The sequence below is a fragment of the Papaver somniferum genome, chromosome 6 (assembly GCF_003573695.1).
Source record: "Papaver somniferum cultivar HN1 chromosome 6, ASM357369v1, whole genome shotgun sequence".
Taxonomy (NCBI): domain Eukaryota; kingdom Viridiplantae; phylum Streptophyta; class Magnoliopsida; order Ranunculales; family Papaveraceae; genus Papaver; species Papaver somniferum.
Genome location: NC_039363.1, coordinates 128056850 through 128081699, shown reverse-complemented (window position 1 = coordinate 128081699; position 24850 = coordinate 128056850). Strand labels below are relative to the sequence as shown.

Genomic DNA, 24850 nt, shown 5'->3' with positions numbered 1-24850 from the left:
TGTTTCTTACTCTGTTGCTTTTACTCTGGCTTAGGCTCCCAGATCTTCTATTTTTGGTTCCCTATTATGACTTGCCAGTTTGGCTGTTATGTTTGATTCACTCACCTTACTTTCTTTCAGCCTTTTCTGATTTTGTCGTATGTATTTGTCTTGTCTAATATCTGTAAATGAACAAGTTCTGGTAGGTAAACTAATGCATGTGATGCATATAACCTTTGTATCGTGAATTATCTGTCAGGTGGTCATTACTTAAGCAGTGATAAGCCTCGCGCACCTAACTTTGTAGGTACCATAAACTAGTCTTTTAGGACCAAAAATAAAGGCCCAGTTATCATAAGCCATAATTTACGTTCTCCAGTGTCTTATATTCTATTCTAATGAGATATATGTGATCGACTCAGGATTGGATTCTCTTTTCCGCTCATTGGTTCCATGAATTGTGAATCATATGCATGCCCTAGATTCGTTTAAGGACTTCAAAATCAATTCAGATTGATTATTAACAGTTTAATGAGTTGTGACGAGTTGATATAACTGTTAGTCTAAAATCATTGGGGGTCAATTAATGGATGCTACTAACTTCATTTTGATCTTTTCAACTTACATTACAATAAACCTAACTAGTGGGAAGCACATTGGTCACGTTCGAGTTGTTATTATTTGTTTCTGTTTGGTCACTTTGGAGGTTGAAAAATAATTTATTGAAGAGAAATTATTGATTCACAGATGCAACAGTTCATCAGACCAACCAGTTTATTAGATAAAGTGACCCATTTGGGTACATAATACCCCCACCATTTGATTTCTATTCAAAATTGACTTTACCCAATCCAAAGATGCTCAACATTATGATCTTTGAGAAAATTGTACGTTGGTACTATTGGGTACTAGTGTTTGAAAAGGTCATTCTTAAAAATCTTTTCATTGTCCTTCTAGATGACTTTTCATTAAGAAACCCGAAACAAAATTAATCGAAGTTAACACGTAATTAGACGAACTTAATCAAAATTATTTGACTTCACCTAATCGTCAAATTTACTTTTAAAGTTCAGGTCTCGATCTTATCACTCCAAGGTACGTTGGATGGTAGGGACGTGGGGTTGGGGTAAGCATCCCCTGAAATGCTACAACAGTCTCTCATTTGTCCATTTGTGTGCCGAGTAAAATTCCGTTTTGGACATTAAAAATGTAGAATCACACACCCACAGACCAACATCACATACTGGATAATGACACCACCATAGCAAGCTCTGGTGATGGTCAAATCTGTACTATATAATCGTTATAAAATTTCAGTCTTATTAGAGCAACTGCAGTGGACGAGTAAACCCAAATATTTGGTCCAGTGGGCTGGTGCAGTGGGATGGACTATCGATCAAAATTTGATTAAAGAGTAAAAACCAGACCAAATTTGATCGACGACCAAGACCAAACCAAAATATAGTCAGGCGTTTATATAATCTCCGCCTACACCACGGACGTTGATATAGTCTACGCCACTCATCAGGCACTCGTATAGTTAATGCCCAACGAACAGGCGTTGGTAAAATGTACGTCTGGATGGGGCGTTGGTTAAATGTACGCCCCGTCGGGCGTACGTAAAGTTAACGCGGGCAACATGCGTTTATATTCTTAACGCCTAAAGAGAGGCGTTTATATAGTCAACGCCTAAAGTTTTAAAACTTTAGGAAATTTGCTTGGGGCGTTGTCTTTATCAACGCCCCACTTTTTTTTTTTTTTTTTTTTGAACCCGGGCGAACGTATAATCTCCGTCCCACACATCAGGCGTTGCTATAGTTCACGCCCCATACCAGGCGTTATCTTTATCAACGCCCCATACCACGCGTTATCTTTATCAACGCCCCATGCCAGGCGTAATCTTTATCTACGCTGGACGATGAAGCGGACTTTATATCAACGCGCGACCAAATTTATTCGTCACCCGCTACGCCACAGGACGGACTAAACCCAAATTTGGTCTTTTTTTTTAGTCTTTGATCTTTAGTTATACTCGCACCACTGTGGACGCTCTTAGAGTGGCATGTTTATGGCATTCCCAATCGCTATCTATTTTCATTGCTCGGTGCTCCGCACCACTCATCAGTTGAATAAATCAACACACATTAATTAAGTGTTGGCAAGGGGAAAATTGCCAATCCCGGTGAATTGCAACTGTACCAAAATGGATGGGGCATGTTGATTTGACATCCGGTTTTCAGATCATTGCTCGAGAATTGTTGCAGGTCTCATTTCCATTTGCAACTTGGTATGGTTTCCCAAGCCAACCAGCCAGTATTTACAGCTGCAGCAAAACTGGGTTCAAGATTCCAGTGCTTAGATCGTCAACGCGGAGAGTCCAGCGACTCCGCCACGCCATCGTGATTCTGAATCTTATATAACATTACCTGGATACCTGCTCCTTCATTTTTGTTCCCCATTTCCATCAGCGATCAACATTCAACACGTGCCTGACTTTATGGACTTGTCCCACAAATATATATATATTATAAAAAAGAAGACGTCCTATCAAAAATTTCATACCTGGATAAAACCAAGATGTATTTTTTACTTACAAATTTTCATTTTTTTGTTTTGTTTTTGTTTCCTAGTTGATTTGGATTCTAGAGGAGGTTTAATAATAATATATATAAGTTAGATGGATGGAGAATTCGTATTACAAAGCCGCCCCCATTGAGTGTGAATGCTGATGATTTTTTATGCTCTCTTGTTGGTTTGTAATTTTCATATCAACAGTTTTTTGAAAAAACGTGATACAGGGTTCCCCTTTGTTTAAAGGAAAATGAACAAATGTAAAAATGAGATAAAAGCACAAAAAAGCGAGGAGAATTTTAGAGCAGAAAAAAGTCAAGCCTTTTGCTTAAAGGCGTGTACTCTTACATAACTTCTTTTTTTATATTCTTCATCTTCATTGTTGGTAGTGTTACAAGATTCTCTTGCTCATAATTTCTCATTAAGGGTTGTGAGGAAATCGAATCAATGGGTAGCAGAAACGGAATTGGAGTATGGGTAATCTGTTGGTGTCTTGTAATAGTGAGTCAAGTTAGTTTGAGTAGTTCAGAGAGGCTATTCAAGCTTCCTGGACTTGATAACTATAAGCAAGAGGTACCAAGTTATGAGCTTCATCATGATGAGATAGGAGGAAGGATTGTGGATGACAATGGGTTCATGGAGTTGCAGAGAAAGAATTCTTCTTATACACCTGTCTGGCCTGTGAGTTCTGTCTCTCTCTCTCTAAATTGCCATAAATATACAGTTTTGTTGACTCATTTAAGAGGAGATCTCACCAAAGAAGTTTGTTTTTATAGCTCCCAAGTCAAATTCATGTCAATGTTTTTTCTTTTCTGCTTCTAATTTTAGTAAGTTTTCATGGACTCAAGAAATAAGTACAAAAAAAGTCCACAGTTGAAAATTCTCTGGATTTTCTTGATGTTCAATTTTGTATCATCAAGTCTGAATTTTCTTTCTCAGAGACTTATGAAGGAAAAACCTGCGTCTTTCTCCATATCTGTCTCTCTCATGAGTCAAGTATGTCACCTACCTGAAAAAAAACAAAGACTGCAGTATTAGCCCCCACAGTTTAATTACATGTAAATTGAATTATTTTGATATGTATGTATGATGTGATTCTGTGTAATGGTGGGAATGCAGAAGATGGAGTTTGGGTGGAGATCAGTGGTAGGAACCATAATTGGGTTTTTCGGAGCGGCGCTGGGAAGCATTGGAGGTGTCGGTGGTGGTGGTTTCTTCGTCCCTATGCTCACTTTGTTCATTGGATTCGACCCCAAATCCTCGATTGCCATTTCAAAATGTCAGTACTAGTTATGTAAAACTTGCTTTCCCAGCAATTTCACCGTACTAGAAAGTGCTTTACTTACTTACATTAACAACAACTTGAGAAGTTGTCCAGGATTGACATGTATTTTTGGAAAAGAGAATTATGTTCTCATGTTACTGTTCCCAGTAATTATTAGCATCGTCTGTTGATGTTTTATTAATCCTAGTAAATTTATAGGTATGATCATGGGAGCGGCTGGATCAACTGTTTACTACAATCTGAAGCGTCGGCATCCAACATTGGACTTACCTATCATAGACTATGACCTCGCCATGCTTTTCCAGCCCATGCTCATGTTAGGAATTAGTATTGGAGTAGCCTTCAATGTCATGTTTGCTGATTGGATGGTCACGGTTCTGCTCATCATCCTCTTTGTTGGTAATAACTGCTATCATCTTGGTTGCTTTGCCTATTACATTTTACTGTCTTACTCGCTCCAAATTAGTTGCGTCCTTTCTCAGATAGCATCAACTTTCAGCAGCTGGGCAGTTCATTACCAGATATACACTCATTATCCTTGTCTTGCCTGATAGCCTTGAGCATACTGCTCTGCTAGCTTTCTGGAAATATATAAAATCCATGCTTCAGTCAGGAGAATATCATACCTATGCTTTACAGTAAATGGTCTAATGAGCTGATAAGTTTTTATTATCTGTGCTAGCTACATCAACTAAGGCATTTCTGAAAGGTATTGAAACATGGAAGAAAGAAACAATAATGAAAAAGGTTGGTTTCTTCCCTTGTTCTTTTATGGCCTCCATAAAGTTTCTGTTTGAACTCGACTGAAGATGGTTTTTGGTTTTTACTTTTACCTTCAGGAAGCAGCCAGAATGTTGGAGTCAGATTCAAGGTCAACAGGTACATCTCCAACTCAACATTTCAAATTACTAATCTAATCTAGTAGCAGGAAGGTGGGGAAGAGACTGTCCACTTCTGTTGTGCAAGCGGACCCATATCTTAAAAGCACTAGCTGACACATATGGTTTCAAAAAAACTTGCCCAGTTTAAGCTGCAACTGGTACCAGATGCTGAGAGGGTTTTGAAATCATACCAAGAGAAAAAACAACTTACTTAACAGTACCTAATCTTGGATTTCAGATGATGCTGAACAAGAGGAATACAGACCTATTCCAAGTGGTCCACCTGCTTTGGTGGTTGAGAAGGTAATCAGAACTATGATTTACGGCCACACCATTTTCTCAATCATTGCTTATCTTTGTCATCACAGTCATCACGGTCCATGCGCAGGTACCCCTAGTGGAAAATGTCCACTGGAGAGAGTTTACGGTGCTTCTCTTTGTGTGGGTGGCTTTTCTTGCCGTGCAGATTGTTAAGGTTAGCTTTTTCCTATCAAGTGAAATTCCCATACTAAAGTTTCTTTTGATGCCCATGAATAAGGTTGTCATCTGTTCCAAGATCCAATAGTTAGGGATTCATTTGTCTAACGAATATTTTTTTCTGGATTTCTATTTGGATCCGTTGAGGATTCTTTGCCGGGAAATTTCACTGGTTAATACGCTAAGGGAATTACTGTGCTATCAATACCAATAAATGCTTATTCTCTTCTTGAATGTTTTTGCAGATGTACTCTAAAACTTGCTCCACAGAGTACTGGATTCTGAATTTGTTACAGGTAATCTTCAAGAAGATATACAATACAAATTTTCTCCTCAATGCCCGTAACTGAGAAAATAGAATAGAAGAACACCCCAAGAAACTCTCATTTTCAACTGTAGCTATTAAATCCAAGCCTGGGAGTTTTATACCACCGAGTGCTCCTCCCTCCTTTGAACTACGCTGTCAACTTGTCTCTAATCCGTCATCTCACCTTTTAATCTCTAACTGGAACCTGCTAGTTAAAGGAGACACTATAAGTTTATAACTGGTCCAGTTATTACTGAGTGGACATCCCATAAATTTTGTGATTTTTTTCATATTCTTGCGTCATCTTTGGGAAATGACTACAGCCTTAACAAAGAAATTTTGTAATGCAAAGGTACCAATTGCTGTGTCCGTATCACTCTATGAAGCTGTCTGCTTATACAGAGGGAGCAGGGTGATTGCATCTATAGGGAAAGAAGTAACAGACTGGAAAGTGCATCAACTTCTATTATACTGTATCTGTGGTATAATAGCCGGTATAGTTGGTGGATTGCTAGGGCTTGGAGGTGGCTTCATCCTGGGACCACTTTTTCTTGAATTAGGAGTTCCACCACAGGTACTTATACTCCTGCTAACTGTTTTCTCACAATCTGTACATGTACATATAGAAAACGTAAGGATGTTTTCTGCATTTCGACCAAGATAAAGATCGATGAAGGTTCCAACTATAGATGATGTCTCCACTCGATAATAACTTTGTAACAGCATTCTTGTTCAAGGTCGATTAAGTCAATTAGTTTTATGGAGTTTCTTCATTTTGCAGGTTGCAAGTGCAACATCAACCTTTGCGATGGTATTCTCCTCCTCAATGTCAGTTGTACAGTATTACCTTCTGAAACGGTTTCCTATTCCATACGGTGAGTTATAACAATCAACTTCATTTGGAGTACTAATATGCGTATAAAGAAGAATATCCAGACAAGTTTCACCAAATTGAGTCAACTGGATGCCATTTCTAGCAAAAAAGACATACTTAACATATTCCGGAACTCTTACAGAACTTAACCATATATTTCTGCAGCTTCTTATTTCTTTTTGGTTGCCACTCTTGCCGCCTTTACTGGACAACACGTTGTAAGGAAGTTAGTAAAGTTGCTAGGCCGGGCGTCTTTGATCATATTCATCTTAGCTCTCACTATCTTTGTGAGCGCAATAAGTTTAGGTAACTTTTATCTCTGGCTTTTGTTTACGATTTTTGTAAGACTGTGAATCCTCTATTCTAGATGAAGTGCACTAACACAATCTACTGTATACTGCAGGTGGGGTGGGGATAGCAAGTATAATTAACAAGCTGGAGCACCATGAGCATATGGGCTTCGACACTCTATGTTAGCCTCTCCTGTCTACTACTTCATCAACTACAAATCGAACTCCTCACGCTTAATGAAATTCCACTACACCGCAACCCATTATACCATACGAGGATTTGTTTCATCCCCTGGTTTTGTTAGGAAAAAAAAGAAAAGAAAAAAACAGAAAACTCTTATGGTGTGTAGATTACTTCTCTTACAGCTAGTGAAACTTTCCTAGAGTTAGTCATGTTCCTAAATGATGTATAAGAAGATTTATTTTGTACAAACAATTGCCAGTGACATATTGTTTATGAATCATGTAGGCAATTCAAGTTGCAAAGGACTGAAAATTTTCTCTCATTATGTCAGCAACTTTACTGCATTTTCTCATGCATACATGAAGATAAATTTCATAAATCAAGAGTCAAAATTTTATACACATTAGACTTATTACCAAGAAATTCGAAGAAAGACTGATCGCATACCAATTTTATTTCCATTTCGCATAAAACTTTTGATCACTCCACAGCAACATTTTGTGCAATGGTATTATAACATTCCTCTCTTTCAAATGCAAATGCCGTGGAACAATCCTTTTCTCTAAACTGAATGCTAAATATTGCGGAAACGCTTCCAATTCATCGATACTCCTATCCATCTCCCTGACCAGATACTCGATCTTCGGCATCAGATTATTTTCTACACTGTAACCAAATATGGCCGGCAATCGAGCACAAATTCTACTCGATTCCTCGCAAGAAAACCCCAGACTTTCCAAGAACCTTATCTTTGCAGCGAGCTTCCCAATTCGAGTATTAAGTAAATGAGCATTTAAAGAAGTAGGTGAGTTCAATTTATCTAACCCAATTTCTCTAAGAAAAAGAAGTGTCGGTCTTAGACAGAACCGAACATCAGAGAAAAGAATATCCGGGCACTTGACAACCAAACCACAGGCTTCTTCTTGAGTAGCAGAAAGATCTTTAGTTAAGAAATCCAACACCGGTTCGATATCGGTTGGGTCTATATCAGAAAAAAAGATTCTTGGACACAGAAATGAAAGTCTCTGAATCTGAGAATCAGTAAATCCCTTGGAACTGAGAAAATTCACAATGGATAGAATTCTGTCTAGTGTTTCAGCAGAGAAGAATTTGTTGGTGTTGCTGTTTTTGTTTGATATGATTCCTAGTGTTTTGAGGTATCTGATATTTTCTCTGTAAGTTGTATGGAATTTGAGTTGAAGTTGAGGATTTGGTGTGGAGTGGAAGTGTTTGGGGTTAGGATTTGGAGAGATGGAGCAGAAAACGGTTGGAAATCTTGGGATACAGAGTGAGTGGACTACCATTTTTGGCAACAGCAGGTGAAGAAGCTTCTAGTGTGAAAATTCCAGGTCTTGTTTGGTTGTGCGGATAAGACATCGTACAGTGAAAAAAGAAAAAAGAAACAGAAATAAAGAAATCTTACAGTGTGGTTAAATCTTGCAGATCATAGGCTTACTCTGCAGTTGGGGCAAGTATGGGTTGATATTCCCTGTTTAGAGTTAACCCACATCTTAATGCAATCAGCATGAAACATATGTTTGCACTCGTGCAACATGCATATCTTATGATCTCCTCCATGTTGATTATCTGCATGAAAATCTTCTAAGCAAATAGTGCACTCAGATGGCAAAGATGTTCCGATCTCGACTAAATTTAATGTGCACTCAGTGGCAGTGGATGGATCATTCCTTGGTTGTGAAGAAAAATCTATTCCCATACTTGTATTACCGTTAAGCATACTACTAATAATATTTAGAATTTCAGATTGGGCACTTGCAGTAGTATTTTCTGTCATATGTTGCTGTTCCTGTTGTTGGGTTGTTGTTCCTGATCTTGCTTCATTCGTTTGGCTATCGTCGTCGTCGTACCATTTCCCAGAGATAATAAGGTTGATGAATCTACTAAGAATTCCAAGGAAACAAAAAGCGAGTAAACATAAAAAGAAAAGCCCTCTATGGTCATCAATATCGTCCATCCAGAGACTTTGATTTTCAGTATGGGATTCAACTAATTCCGGACTGCTAAATGTAGTATAACAGTGTTAGAGATGATTTTTCTTTCTTTCTTTTTTTTTTTTTTTTAAGGGAAGAAATCCTTGTTAAGGAATTCAAATGCTCTTAGAGAAATAAACAAACAGGGAAAGAATAAAGCTAATTAAGAGCTAATTAAATCTTGATTAACTAATTTCGGGCGTTATAAATAATAATTCCAGAATTGAAATGGCCTGTGAATGGGTTGGAGGTGTCAGGTGTGGGGGCAGTTTGGCATATTGTGAACAAGTTTTGGGATTCTGGGGTTGGATTTGTTCAGGAGGATAACGTTTGCCGAATCAAGGTCTGTGTTACTGTGTAGCCCCAAGGCATATGTGTTTTTGTTTATATCAAAAGGTCTCGGTAAACAGTTCAAGCGGATGCCGCTCCAAATGCACTTACCTCGAATGACTCAAAAATTTGCTCATGCGTTGCAAAATTGTCTCAGTGACCCAAAGTTGCCCGTAAACATCACTACGATGCTAACGTCAAAACTGTGATTCAACAAATATGCCCAAATTTCCTTCTTGTATCCGTCTGTTACGCACTTGGTCTACCTTAAAATTGGAAGGTTATTATTGGGGCGTCACACTCCAATAGAGGGGTTTCACTTAATGTCCAAAAAAATGGTTATGCGATATCCTAATACATATATAAAATATCTAGATTATCCTTTAACTAAAATAAAAGCTTAAAAATCGTAGAAGTGATTTTACGTCCAGGTTTGGATTAATTCCAACCGTAGAATTTCATTCGCATGTAGTTTTACGTCCAGGTTTGGATTAGTTCCAACCGTAGAAGCTCATTTTACGTCCAGGTTTCTTTTAATGCCAACCATAGAATCCGATTTTACGTCCAGTTTTCTTTTAATTCCAACCGTAGAAGCGATTTTACGTCTAGGTTTGAATTATTTCCAGCCGTAAAAGTGATTTTACGTCCAGGTTTGGATTAATTCCAACCGCAGAATTTTATTTGCATGTAATTTTACGTCCAGGTTTGAATTAGTTCCAACCGTAAAAGCTCATTTTACGTCCAGGTTCTTTCTATTTCCAACCGTAGAATCTGATTTTATGTCTAGTTTTCTTTTAATTCCAACCGTAGAACTGATTTTACGTCCAGGTTTGGATTATTTCCAGCCGTAGAAGTGATTTTACGTCCAGGTTTGGATTATTTCCAACCGTAGAAGTTTATTTTACGGCCAGTTTTTCTTCCCACAAAAACTTTGTCCCAGAATTCACCAAGTATACAGCAAAATTCATTAATTTAATTTTTATCTAGTTAAATTAAATTAAAATTAACTTATTAAGGATTGTTTAGTCATTACAAAATTATTTTAGATAAGAGGTTTTTGATATTACTTATGGGTGACCCGTTTTTGTCCTATTAGGTGACGCCCCTCTAATGGAATGTGACGCCCCAATAATAGCCTTCTAAAATTGAGAGACTGATGGTTCTTTTATGGAAACAAATTTATGTTGTTTAGCGGGTATATTAATTAAATATCCTTAGTTTTGACATCCAACAAATATACCCCTATACAACAATAAATATACTCTTATCATTTTAAAACCTTATCCATTAAAATGTAGATTACCTTATACCCTCATTTATAATATTATTTTTTATTTAAAAATGTTATCTCTTAATAAATTTCTTTCTCTAATACTTGACAACAACCACCACCACCACCACCACCATTCCACCACCACCAGTACTGCCGCCCCACAACTCTACCACCACCACCACCATTTACTAACTACAACCACCATCAATATTCCACCACCACTGATATTCCACCACCACCACCGTCACCATCAATGAAGATGTTGTCACCGCTGCTGTTGCCACCATTGTCGCCACCGCCACCACCATCACCGCCGCCGCCACCACCGCCACCACCAAAAATTAGGTGTAAACAACTGAAGTTGATCCGAAAAAACAAAAGTTCAAAAATAACTTTACTGACTAATATTTAGTTTTTTTTTTTTGCGTCAACAATCGAAGTTGATCCCAGTGGAGTCAACAACCAAAGTTGATACAAAAAGTTGGAACCCAGAAACAATGTTTCCAGATTATATTGTCAACAACCAAAGTTGATCCCTTGAAGTTGATCCCATTAAATGGGATCAACAATGAAAGTTCATCCACAAAAAATGGGATCAACAATGAAAGTTGACACCATTTATACGAGTCTGTTTACTGTAAAAACCAATAAACATGTCACCTGCAAACTGACATATCCTTAAGAAACACAAGAGTAACAAAAATTTCTGCAACAACCATCTATGATACAAAAAAAACGAAATGATATTTAGGAATGAGTGAACTTGGCGTGAGTCGAACACGCATCATCTGACGTGGAGTCATTCATGCTACCATTGCTCCACAAATTCAACATTCGAAGAACTTTACATCTATAAAATCCAAAGACACAACTAGTACCATCAGTCAAACAACAATACACAAACACAAACCAACAAGAAATCAAGCTAATTGTTTTTAACAAACATGATTTAAACTACAAAAATGATTATACTAATCCAAGGAAATGCTGTCAACAAATAGGAGTCAGTAGTTGATCCCATAGAAAATGTTGTCAACAACAGGAGTTGATCCCATAATGGAAACAATAGTTGATCCATAAAAAATGGCGTCAACAACAATAGTTGATCCCATAAAAACTGAAGTCCAGAGATCTTTCCACCATGGAAGTTAATACTGAAAAACCATACATGTAAAATGGATCTGGAACAGTATTGGCAGCATTTTCATGTATCACAGCAACAATAAAAACTTGAGATTTTTAGGAGTTACAAGCTTGGTTTAAATGATCAAAGGTATAATGAATAAATGAAATCTAAAAAAACAAAAAATCAAACTATAACAAGACAGCACCACCACCACCATGTTCCCAACTAATAAAATCTCCACCACCATCATAACCACAACAACCAGAATCACCAATATTTATAAAAAAAAAGTACCACCAACCCCAGTAGCATCGCCAACACCACTGTATTTATTACCACAAAGACAACTACCCACACAACAAAGGGATCTGGAACAGTATTGAGTCCAATAAAATTCACCAACAACCACCACAACCGCAAAAACACCACCACCACCAGTCCAGGACCAAACACAAACCACCACCATTATTATCCATATTAATTCAATCAGAAAGTTTTGAAAAATTTAAAATTAGTTTAAGAAATTTCAGATCTGAAAATCAATCAATTAAACTTTTGATTGACTTGCCTGTTCAATCGTTTATGAAGATGAATTCTTCAAATTATGAATCTCATAAATTTTTCTCTTTGATTTACAGTAAATTAAATCTTCGATTTAGGTTTTTCATGTTATATCGATCTAAAACAAGTTAAACCTAATATATATTTTCCGATTGGTTTGTTGATGATTCTGTGATTATGAAGAAGAAGAAGATGACGGTGGCGATGGAGATGGTGGTGGTGGTTGTGACACTGATGTTGGTGCTGATGTTGTTTGTGGTAGTGACGGTAGAGATGCTGGTGGTGGTGGTGGGAGAGATGAAGAAGAAGAAGAACATGATTTGTTTTAACGATATATATGAGGACAAATATGGAAGAAATAAAAATATTAATGGATCCCTGACAGGCTTTAGACTGGGAGGGGTATATTTGTTGTGTCATAAGAGTAATTGTGAAGCCCGTCAAAACAGAGGGCAATTATAAAATTACCACTTGTTTAGCGGTTTTCATTGATAGTAGATGACGTCGCGAGAAATGTTTTTGTGATCTCGCGAAAAATCACGATGACTTAATTATAGATGATGTCGCAGTCTACTAATTGATAATAGGTAGCGGTTTTCGTTTATTGGCGAATTGTGTTTATGTTTTTCAGGTACCAGAAGATGTTCTGTTCATTATCTTTGTTGCGTACATTGAAAATATTTGTGCTTTAGTTTAAGATTTGCTTTGTTGCTCTTTCTCTGGGCGCTTTGCTCTCTTTAAGTTGTGTCCTCCTGCATAGGTTTGTGTGCTTTGTGAACGATCAAAAAATAAAATAAAATTATGTTGTTTAGCAATTAGTAATACTCATCTGTTATGGATTCAGGACATGCTATCATTATAAATAATAATAGACAATTACACAGTTTTTTAGAAGTCCCCACTCACTTTCTTAATAAATACTTTTTTCAAGACACTGTATCTTCAGAGAAGAATCATTCTTGAAAGAAAGATAAAGTAGAAGCTAGATCAAGAAGAAGTTGATCGTACTCTAACAGTTTTGAATCTAGGCAATTCATGCATTTTCTTTTTAGTGTAAGGTTCAACTCTTTAGCACATGCGAGAAATTGTTGACTTAGATTTTCAAGCTCAATTTTTTTTATATTCACATGATCAACATGACTCTTGTTATCCAATGGAGGATTCTTTTCTATTTCAGCATCTGAGTCTCTGAACATGAATACATGAATTAACTTAAACTCATCCATAAGAAAATATAAAGAACATGAATACATAAAATTAGAATGTTATCTTGATGATAAATGTTAGAGCGTTGCTCGGTCGCACTCTCAAGCGTTGCGATCTCAAGCTTGTTTGTCAAATTTAGTTGTCAAAACTATATGTTTTGGTTTCTAGTCTACTTATAGCTAAGTCTCGTACTAGGATAGTTAAGTGTAGTTGAGCTTCAGACTCCACGACTATCATCTTAAAAAGACGAAGGACTACTCAAGGAACCGGTGAAACTTCATCCGACTAAAAGGTATGTGGAGACTTGAACTTATCTATCACTCATAAGTCTATCTACTCTATCTCATACTCTTGAGACAAAGTCATATAAGTATGATAGTTTTCATTTATGCACATTTGTTATTTCGAGCCGAGTTTAACTCGCCTATCTATTTCTCGAAATATGTGTTGGTAAGCTTTCGCTTTAACCATTTTCATCTTTATCCGTGACGAAAGTCATGATGACATTTCGATCTTGAAAATCGCTTTGATGAAAAATAGTTTGTGAATAACAACTATATAACATCCTCTAAGAAGGTTTCAATGATTGAAATAGAGAGTTGAGATTACGTAACCGTCTTTGGATATAAGCATATATAGTGTGTTCGTACATTAGTGTATATATCCATAAACCGGGAACCAAGTTTGTGCATATGTGTGCATACGGAATTGGTGAAGGAGACAGGACGTGAACTTCCGCTGTGTTTGTAGTTTGCAAACTTTGTTAACCAGTCGCCTAAAGTATGCGTATCCGTACGCATACTGGCGGAAGTTTTTCACTCGAAAAATTCTACTGAGTTTGGAAACTAAAAAACCAACTCATTCGGTTACTTAAGTACGCATACCCGTGCGCATACTTAAGTTGGTTATTTTCTCAAATCGGTAGTTCATTAACTTAAACAAATGAATTTTAAGGAATGCAATGTTTGCAAACCGTTTCTATATTGTTCATGAATTGATTCAAATGAATCAAACCGATTTTGTTTCAATTGTGTTTATGGATAAATACCTAAGAAATTGAACAACGCTTCAACTAGTTCTTTTGAAGTCATTAAAACTAGTTATGAGAAAGATGAATACGGTTGATATGAAAGTGCTCATATGGCTAACCATTGGTTAACTATTATTGAACAAACTAAGTGTACACGTTTAGGTACGGTTACTCAAACCTAAGTGAAATACATTTCATTTGTGTGTAACAAGCTATGTTTCGATCTAACGGTTGAAAGATATTAGCTTGAATTTAATCAGGTTTTCATCTAATGCTGAATATTGAATGCTTTGTTACTAAGATAACATTGATTGCAAACCCTGATTTGAAAACTATATAAAGGAGAACTCTAGCAACTGGAAAAACTGATCCCCACACCTCCTATGTGATGTTAGTTGTTTTAGCTCTCCTTTAACCTTAGGTTTCTTCTCGAGATCCTGTAGGTTAACGACTTGAAGACTTCATTGGGATTGTAAAGCTAGACCGAACTACTTCTCTTGTAGTTTAGTGATCTGATCTTGTCGTTTCTATCGTAAGAGTACAATCGTAAGATTGGCTTGAGATTTTATATCTCCGATAGGCAAGATAAAAAGAAATCACAAACATCTTCGTCTCATCGTTTGTGATTCCGCAATATCTTGTTTCGCTACCATACGATTAAGATTATTGTGAGATGATTGATAATTCTAGGTTGTTCTTCGGGAATATAAGTCCGGGTTATCGATTGGTTCATGTTCACCTTGATTTCTATCAAAAGACGGAACAAACTTGTAGGTTTATCTGTGGGAGACAGATTTATCTATTATCGTAGACTTTTCTGTGTGATACATATTTGTTTATTAAAGTCTTCGACTTTGGGTCGTAGTAACTCTTGGTTGTGGGTGAGATCAGCTAAGTGAATCAAGTGCGTAGCATCCTGCTGGGATCAGAGACGTAAGGAGCGCAACTGTACCTTGAATCATTGTGAGATTGATTAGGGTTCAACTAAAGTCCAGACCGAAGTTAGTTTGTAGCAGGCTAGTGTCTGTAGCGGCTTAATACAGTATGGTGTTCAATCTGGACTAGGTCTCGGGGTCTTTCTGCATTTGCGGTTTCCTCGTTAACAAAACTTCTGGTGTCTGTGTTATTTCTAGTCCGCATTATTTTGTTATATAATTGAAATATCACAGGTTATGCGTTGTATCGATCAATTGTGAAATCCAATCTTTGGTTGTTAATTGGAAATTGATTGATTCTTGGATATTGGTCTTTGGTATCATCCAAGTTTATATCTCTTATATTCAATCGGGCTCGCAGATTTCTATTTGCTGATTGCAGAGTTAATTAGAGATTGAGATATTTAACTCCTTGATATATCTTTCTCAAGATTGAGTCTAACTGTCTAGTTGATTATCTTGAAAGTATATTGGAGTTACTCCATACAGATTGCTAATCGAAATATTGGGTGTCTTTGTTAGACCCCAGCCTTTTTAATTGGTATCAGAGCAGGCAAACACGTTCAAGACCTCAAAAGTATGTGTTTGTAGCGATCCGACTCTATGAACAGAGGTGTTATCTCCATAAACGTACCACCAGTCTTCGATGGATCAAATTACTTATGGTGGAAAATTGCTAGGCGAACGTTTCTTCAATCGCGTGATTTTCAATCATGGGTATATAGTTAATGGCTATGTTGCTCCCATTGTGGCAGTAGGAAACTTTACCGTTCCAAAGGATATTGGTATATACGACGCTGCTGAGATACTTGCTGCAAAGCAAAACTCCGACGCTTTGAATACCATCATACATGTCATCACCTTAAATCTTCAGCACCATGTGTCAAATTGCACTAGGTCTAAAGATGCGTGGAATATCTTAGAAACCGTATCTGAGGGAAATACCAGCGAAAAGGAAGTTAAGCTTCAAACCTAAATTCCGATTGAGAAAACCTTCAAATGGCATATGAAGATTCATTTAATGAGTTTAATCACAAAGTGACTGAAATTGTTAATGCATATTTTGCATTGGGTAATACTATTCTTGAAAAGGACATTGTGATAAAAATTCTCAGAATGCTGCCATCTAGATACGATTCTAAGAAGCATGCCATCGTTGAAGGAAATAACCTTGATGCCCTCTCCAGAAATACATTGTTTGGAAGCTAAAGATCTTTGATCATGAACATACATCTAAATCCAAGGACGTTGCGTTCAAATCACTAAAAGACACAAAATTACTTGATAAAAGTAAAAATGTGTATATCTCTGAAGATGATCACTCTGAGACCGATTCATCAGATGAAGATCTTGAAAAGTCGGTCTCTATGATCACAAGACAGTTTAGAGATCTTATGTCGAAGCGAAGTAAATGGTTCTCCAGAGATAATCCAAAAGCATCATCCAAACCTCATAATCGTATTCCCCCTAAAAACAGGGACACTGATGAAACTGATGACGAGGATATGCCTCAGTGCTTTAAGTGTAAAGGTTTTGGTCATTTTGCAAACGAGTGTCCAAATCGCATAAAATACACTGGGAACAAAGGTCTTGCTGCAACGCTTGATGAGATGTCTGACAATTATGATTCTGATGAAGACAAAAAATCAAGTGTTGCTCTTCTATGTGAAAATATTAATTCTGATAATTGTAGAAATACATACATCAATCTTGGCAATCTTTTAGAAGATAACCCAATCAAGATGGAAGAATCAATTGACCCGTCTTTTGGAAACTCTATGTTTAATGTTTCAGGATCTACTATGTGCCTAGAAGCTTGCATATCACATGCACCTGAATCATCTTATGCGTTCACCTGCTCTTATTATTCTCTCAAGGGTCATGAACTTTCTAAGTGTTTCAAGTACAAACACAAGATAAGATATGTCAACAAGCTTCAACGAAGAGAAGGTCGTCTAGCTACCAAGCTTAAACTCGCATTGAAAACATATGAGGTATGTAAGATCTTATCTTCCTCGAAGAAATTAGTTTCCAAAGATAGATCTAGACCATTAGAGAAGAAAGTATGGTATAAACACTCAGAAATGCAGGGTTCCATGAATTCCATCCAAAAGGGTCATGGTGGACAGATTGTTGTTCACCGCAGCATAACTTGATTGTGTTGTCCTGTGCATCTTGTCTCATGTGCCTGGTCAAAAAGAGACAAGATCTTGCACACCTCAGGCTTCAAATAAAATTATTTTTCTGTTTTTTTAGCTTTGGGTTGTTTGGTTTTTGGAATTCCTCCATGTCATTGTTGATACTGGAAAGAACCTGTTTGCCAAAATAAGAGGGTTATTCTCGACAATTCTACTCTTTATAGGGTTGTGAGTTGTGCGTGTACGGACCTACTTAAAGGTTTCAAAACCCTACATTCCTTTTTTCCTTCTCCGATACTCTTTATATCTTAAGACTGCTTGTTGAGCCTTGTTTGTGAATTCCTCTCACAAAACCGTTTGCATATGGATACTCCAAGCATCAAGTCTTCTGATATGATTTTTAAGCCATCAATCACCAAGGAAAAAGAGAAATCTCCTTTGTCTCCAACTTTGAAAAGAAAAAGAAGGAATGTGAGGAAGCCAAGAGAAGTTCCTTCAAACTCTCAGAAGTTTTCTGATGTTCTTGAAGAGTTGAAGCAGGCAAGAAAAGAGATTCAACAAATAAAGGCTTGTTTTTTAAGATCATTGGAAATTCAGAAGGCCCTGGTTCGACATCATCAACCAAGAAGGTTTATTAGTAATGACTCATTCCTCCATTAACCATATGTTCCAATGGCTGTTGACGACAAGAAGTTCGGGGATGACAAGGAATTTTTCAAAGATCTTAATGTCTAGGAAACTTCTTATAAGAATTTTTATTCTTGTTTTATTTAAGAAGGATAACTAAGGTTTGAAATAGCCATTATTGTGAGTACACATAGCTATGTCCAACGATTTCATATTGCAATATTTTTAGATTTATTTATTTAAAATTCTAAAGTTGATTTGGAAGATGATGTTTGAAGTATTAATCTTTATGGTTTTATATATTGCAATTTTTTATGGGATATGTGTGTTTGCATCCGTGAACTATGATTGTCCCATACATTGTCAAAAGTTATCTCCTTCGTATGTCGATATGCATGTATTGATAAAAGATCGATGAACTTTTGACATACAAAAATTGAACCTATTATGTCATTATGAAAATAAATGATGGAAGATATGATGAATTTTTGTTTGCAAAGATTATGTCTATTATATGTCGTTATGCAAATAGTGATGAAAATAGAATGAATATTTGTATATTCCGCAGTATTGATCTTCCCCGATCCATATTTTATGTATATACTGTGCGCCTCCGTAAGTTTTCTTATGTGAGCATTTCCAACTAAAAAAATCATGAATTCGTTTGTGGTTAATTTGGTTGTGTATTCCGATCAAATTATTCACGAGTTCTCTTGTGGTTAGTTTAATTGAGAATTTTGGATACGAAATCACTTCCTTTGTGATTTTTGGTGTCCAAAGAAATCCTTATTTTCTCGTAAAACTAAGGTCGCTCTTGTCGTTTTTTCGGGGATGAAATTTTATGGGAGAGAGTTCTTTTCAACTTGCGCTTAATTTCCATATCTTTCTGGGGAGTGCGTCTGTGGAATAGTTTATTAGTTATCTTGTATCTTTATAAACTCCTTGATGAATGCACCTAGCTTCGGATATATGATTGCATCTAAAAAAAGTTGATATGTACTTTTCTTTGGTCTTGAAGCATCTCTGTGGAATTTTCATTAGGATCCCACTAGTTTTCGTACCTTTGCCAATTTGATTGACAAAAAGGGGGAGAATTAATGTGTAGTTCACACTACAAATACATATGGTTTTCGGATCATTATGTAAGGGGGAGTAGTTTTCATGTTGAGATGAAAGTATTGACTAAGAGGGAGTGATACATATCACCATAGTATTGTTGTCGAAGTTGTGATATAATTGAACTTTGATACTGTGTAATAATACTATGACACTGTAACAATGATTGAGAGCTTTTGTTTTCTCATTGTTATGGCTACGGATCTTCAACAACTATGATGCTGAACTGAACATCTATGGAATCATGGGAGTACTTGGAAAAGACGAAGTTTTCGAGCAATGTTGAAGAACCAAGGATATCAATCATATGGACGAGAAGCTACAAAGTTTTATTTATTTTGTAATCCATATGTATTGATAGTTTTGTCACTAAAATTGACAAAGAGGGAGATTGTTAGAGCATTGCTCGGTCGAACTCGCAAGTGTTGCTATCTCAAGCTTGTTTGTTAAATTTAGTTGTCAAAACTATATGTCTTGATTTATAGTCTACTTATAGCTAAGTCTCAGACTAGGATAGTTAAGTGTAATTGAGCTCCAGACTCCACGACAATCATCTTACAAATACGAAGGACTACTCAAGGAACCAGTGGAACTTCATCCGACTAAAAGGTATGTGGAGACTTGAACTTATCTATCACTCAAAAATTTATCTACTCTATCTCCTACTCTTGAGATAAAGTCGTATAAGTATGATAGTTTTCATTTATGCACATTTGCTATTCCAAGACGAGTTTAAATATCCAATATATTTCTCGAAATATGTGTTGGTAAATTTTCTCTTTAACCATTTTCATCTTTATCCGTGACGAAAGTCATGATGACATTTCGATCTTGAAAATCGCTTTGATGAAAAATAGTTTGTGAATAACAACTATATAACATCCTCTAAGAATGTTTCAATGATTGAAATGGAGAGTTGATATTACGTAACCATCTTTGGATATAAGCATATATAGTGTGTTCGCACATTAGTGTATAAATCCATAAACCGGGAACCAAGTGTATGCATATGTGTGCATACGGAATTGGTGAAGGACACAAGTTAAGTTTGCGTACCTGTACGCATACTGGCGGAAGTTCACGTCCGTGAATTTCTGCTGAGTTTGTAGTTTGCAAACTTTGTTAACCAGTCGCCTAAAGTATGCGTACCCGTACGCATACTGGAGGAAGTTTTTCACCCGAAAAATTTTGTTGAGTTTGGAAACTAAAAACCAACTCATCTGGTTACTTAAGTACGCATACCCGTGCGCATAATTAAGTTGGTTATTTTTTTTCAAATCGGTAGTTCATGAATTTAAACAAATAAATTCTAAGGAGTGCAATCTTTGCAAACCGTGACTATACTGTTCATGAATTGATTAAAATGAATCAAACCGATTTTGTTTCAATTGTCTATGAATAAAGACCTAAGAAATTGAACAACTCTTCAACTAGTTCTTTTGAAGTTATTGGACCTAGTTATGAGAAAGATGAATATGGTTGATATGAAAGTGCTCATATGGCTAACCATTGGTTAACTATTATTGAACCAACTAAGTGTACACGTTTAGGTACGTTTAATCAAACCTAAATGAAATACATTTCATTTGTGTGTAACAAGCTATGTTTCGATCTAACGGTTGAAAGATATTAGCTTGAATCTAATCAGGTTTTCGTCTAACAGTGAATATTGAATGCTTTGTTACTAAGCTAACATTGATTGCAAACCCTAATTTAAAAACTATATAAAGGATAAGTCTAGCAACTGGAAAAAATAATCCCCACGCCTCCTGTGTGATACTAGTTGGTTTAGCTAGAGTCGATTCTCCTTTAACCTTAGGTTTCTTCTCGAGACCCTTTAGGTTAATGACTTGAAGACTTCATTGGGATTGTGAAGCCAGACCGAACTACTTGTCTTGTAGTTTAGTGATTTGATCTTGCCGTTTCTATCGTAAGAGTACAATCGTAATATTGGATTGAGATTTTATATCCCCGATAGTCAAGATAAAAAGAAATCACAAACATCTTCGTCTCATCGTTTGTGATTCCGCAACATCTTGTTTTGCTACCATATGATTAAGATTATTGTGAGGTAATTGATAATTCTAGGCTGTGCTTCGGGAATATAAGTCTGGGTTATCTATTGGTTCCTGTTCACCTTGATTTCTATCAAAATACGGAACAAACTTGTAGGTTTATCTGTGGGAGACAAATTTATCTATTATCGTAGACTTTTCTGTGTGATACATATTTGTTTATTAAAGTCTTCGACTTTGGGTCATAGCAACTCTTAGTTGTGGGTGAGATTAGCTAAGAGAATCAAGTGCGTAGCATCCTGCTGGGATCAGAGACATAAAGAGCGCAACTATACCTTGAATCAGTGTGAGATTGATTAGGGTTCAACTATAGTCCAGGCCGAAGTTAATTTGTAGTAATCTAGTGTCTGTAGCGGCTTAATACAGTGTGGTGTTCAATCTGGACTAGGTCTCGGGGTATTTCTGCATTTGCGTTTTCCTCATTAATAAAACTTCTGGTGTCTGTGTTATTTCTATTCCACATTATATTTTGTTATATAATTGAAATATCACAGGTTGTGCGTTGTGTCGATCAATTGTGAAATCCAACCTTTGGTTGTTGATTGGAAATTGATTGATCCTTGGATATTGGTCTTTGATACCATCCAAGTTTATATCTCTTATATTCAATCGGGCTCGCAGATTTCTATTTGATGATTACAGATTGAATTAGAGATTGAGATATTTAACTCCTTGACATATATTTCTCAAGATTGAGTATAACTGTCTAGTTGATTCTCTTGAAAGTATATTGGAGTTAGTCCATACAGATTGCTAATCGAAATATTGGGTGTGGTTGTTAGATCCCCGCTTTTTCAATAAAGACCTGAGAATTTTACACATAATATATTTCGCTGGAATAGTTAAATGATGAGGGTACCAAGTACACCACAATCTTTTGGATATTAACCTACATGACAGATACCTTGCGTGATCTAATATAGATGGAAACTGTCAAGAAGATATCAACCACAAGATATACCCTTGATATATATAATATGTATCGAAACCGAACCTAACCATAGAGATCAATCCAAGTGTTTTGATTAAGGTGCTAGTGCAATTACTTTATTATAACTAAAACAATATTTATAATATGTGGAAATGAAATTAAAACCAAACAACAAGTTTTTGTTAACGAATAAACCACAGATGCAGAAAAACCCTGAAACCTAGTCCAGTTTAGAATTCTCCCAGAATTAAGTCGTTATACAAAGATCACTAGCAACTTCATACAGTTGAGATCAAGTAAACTACCCCTAGTTACCTAGTTTCCCCGGTATCCTTGCGCCTACAACCAATCTGGCCAACGCACGTGAAGACTGCCTTACTATCTTAAGTTGCTTCACCAGCTTGTGAAGACTTCAAGCACTCAACTCTTTTGGATCGTCTTCCGAAACATTAAACGACTAAGCTGTATTCGGTAACTGCTCTCTCGATCAGAGATTTAGTTGAGTCAAACAAAGGTTCTCCCGTTTAATCTAATAAATTCATTTATTTGGATAAGATCAACCAAGATCTATATTATCAAGATAATCACATTGGTCTACACTATCAAATTCATATCCCGAAGAAGACCATCAAATGATAGTTTTTCGCTCTATACAACTAGCAATAAGATGTCTACCAAAATAAACAATTTTAGGTGATCCAAGCTGATCAAGTGTGTGCACGAAGTAAATCACAAAGATCAAAAACCAAAAATAAATCGTCTTATAAAACCTTTAATGTCTTCAATGTACCTGCACAAACAAACTTGATTCCACTTATGACTGATCACGCGCAGAACAAAGTCTGTTAACAATGGATGATCATAAGTTTATCGTCAGATCTAAAAACAGATCTGAACTACCCTCAAACCTTGATCTAGTTCGAGTTACCTTATGTCAAAAGAGAAGGCTCGCAAGAATAATCAAACTAGGTGCAAACAAGGTTTAACAACCATTATTCGATCAAATCAGTAATCGAAAACTAAAACCAATGCAAATTATAATTTCCTGCTAATGGTACTTTCTAGACGCTTCTTGATCCCACAGAAGTCTCCAAACTAGCGGACGTACTGGACTTCGCCTAATTAGATTACTCTCCTCTCCAAGATAGTATTATAAATAATGCTATTAGTCGTCTACCACAGTGACTACAAAATGAAGTTCCTGCGTCAAGATAAGTTTGTAAGAACAACAAACTTCACTATTTATAGACCAAAGTAGATCGGACACTAAGGAATTTCCATAAACGAAAATATTCTCAAGATATGCAATAAACATCAATATTCGGTACTGTCTAATTCCAACTAATATCCAACTAATATAAAGAAATCCCTCATGGATGACAACTCAATCTTATCTAGCATACAAGTATACTTTACTAATATCTCTTCCATATATATGTTTTATTTACTGGAAAAATAAAACATATAAATTCGAAAATCTTAACAAAAGGATTCTCATATATCTTGGTTTGGGAACTCACCTTGAGTATCAATGAATATCTTTGAACAATAAAGGAATAAGATTTTACAGATGTTCAAATTACAAATTATGTTGACATCTCGAACTTTCTTAAATAGAAAACCCATATTCTGAAAATCACACAATCCCTAGAGAGTATGTGAAACCGGAAATATGATTTTGGTACGAGGATAAATCCTCTTAGATCCCTGAAAAGGAGAGGGTAACTAATATACCACCAACTTTTTCTTTCAGGAACCAATATAGACAATCCTTGTACAATCTATACGTTTGGTTACGAAACTGTGTTTGAGATTGTTTTAACAAGGTAAACCTAGTATATAGCTGAACTGTTCACGAACCAAATTCCAACAAGAACAAGTCTTGTAATCTTAAAGTTGAGTTAATACTGTTGTTGATGGTGGTCTTTTAGTTCGGGGTCAAAATTGTAAAATACTGCATTTAATGCGCTTTCATCCTGCAAAGGAACAAAATCCATTTGAAAATGATGAGTGTTCTTTTAATTATATATGTATTGAGTAATTCGACATATTTATGAAATTTATCATAATTGGTGCATCAATCCCAGATATTCTATAAATTTCAACCTATTGCATTAGTTATTAATGCATTGACCTTCCTGGTATTTTCCTATGCTATGTTCTCGGCCGAACTCTCATTATTGACATGACATGACGATGGAGTGTTCACTCTCAGCAGAGTAACATGAATCTCCCGAAGTTCCAGTATTGAGATCTGCATGAAAATGCGCCAAGGGATACATCACTCTCTGACAAAGAGAATCTCATATCAACGCGCTTTTAAGTCAGCTCAATCGCGCTTGAATTCCTTAAAGGAAAATCTAGATTGATTATATCAGTCTCAGAAACGATCACATCCACACAATTTGACCGCATAATTCAACAAACCTAGACCACTCCTGGCAGAACTAGGTGATTACTGCATTGACCGACTGTGGGCCCACCAACGTCCCAACCGATCAGACCATGCTTAAGTAATCCCAACGTTGTCAAATGCTAACCCTAAGTAGGGTGGTCGCGTTTTTTGGAAGGAGCTCGAACGAACTAGGATGTTCAAAACGGTCTTAGAAGCATCACGAACGTCCAACTTTGCCGACCTAGTTGGACGTCTTGGATCCTCCTAT

General features: G+C 36.4%; 3 protein-coding genes across 3 annotated transcripts; 1 reads left to right on the top strand and 2 right to left on the bottom strand.

Moving 5' to 3' along the window:
- The first annotated feature begins 2686 nt into the window (after nt 1-2686).
- LOC113289244 (sulfite exporter TauE/SafE family protein 3-like) lies at nt 2687-7192 on the top strand. Its single transcript, XM_026538449.1, has 12 exons — nt 2687-3231; nt 3670-3829; nt 4034-4234; nt 4518-4582; nt 4675-4714; nt 4955-5019; nt 5105-5191; nt 5439-5489; nt 5853-6074; nt 6282-6375; nt 6540-6680; nt 6778-7192. Exons 1-12 carry the CDS (start codon nt 2998-3000, stop codon nt 6849-6851), a joined length of 1434 nt encoding a protein of 477 aa, XP_026394234.1. The 5' UTR covers nt 2687-2997; the 3' UTR covers nt 6852-7192.
- Nucleotides 7193-7287: 95 nt separating this feature from the next.
- Nucleotides 7288-8234, bottom strand: LOC113289245 (transcription termination factor MTEF1, chloroplastic-like). Its single transcript, XM_026538450.1, has one exon. It carries the CDS (start codon nt 8150-8152, stop codon nt 7301-7303), a length of 852 nt encoding a protein of 283 aa, XP_026394235.1. The 5' UTR covers nt 8153-8234; the 3' UTR covers nt 7288-7300.
- Nucleotides 8235-8292: 58 nt separating this feature from the next.
- LOC113291475 (E3 ubiquitin-protein ligase ATL59-like) lies at nt 8293-8823 on the bottom strand. The gene has a single exon (XM_026541003.1). The coding sequence runs from the start codon at nt 8821-8823 to the stop codon at nt 8293-8295; it is 531 nt and encodes a 176-aa protein (XP_026396788.1).
- Nucleotides 8824-24850: the final 16027 nt, after the last annotated feature.

Excerpts from the sequence above, each read along its gene's own strand:
- LOC113289244 (XM_026538449.1), top strand. The coding sequence starts at position 2,998 with ATGGGTAGCAGAAACGGAATTGGAGTATGGGTAATCTGTTGGTGTCTT. Across the intron at positions 4,235-4,517 it reads GCTCATCATCCTCTTTGTTG|CTACATCAACTAAGGCATTT; the intron begins GTAATAACTGCT and ends TATCTGTGCTAG. Across the intron at positions 5,490-5,852 it reads GGATTCTGAATTTGTTACAG|GTACCAATTGCTGTGTCCGT; the intron begins GTAATCTTCAAG and ends TGTAATGCAAAG.
- LOC113289245 (XM_026538450.1), bottom strand. The coding sequence starts at position 8,152 with ATGGTAGTCCACTCACTCTGTATCCCAAGATTTCCAACCGTTTTCTGC.
- LOC113291475 (XM_026541003.1), bottom strand. The coding sequence starts at position 8,823 with ATGGACGATATTGATGACCATAGAGGGCTTTTCTTTTTATGTTTACTC.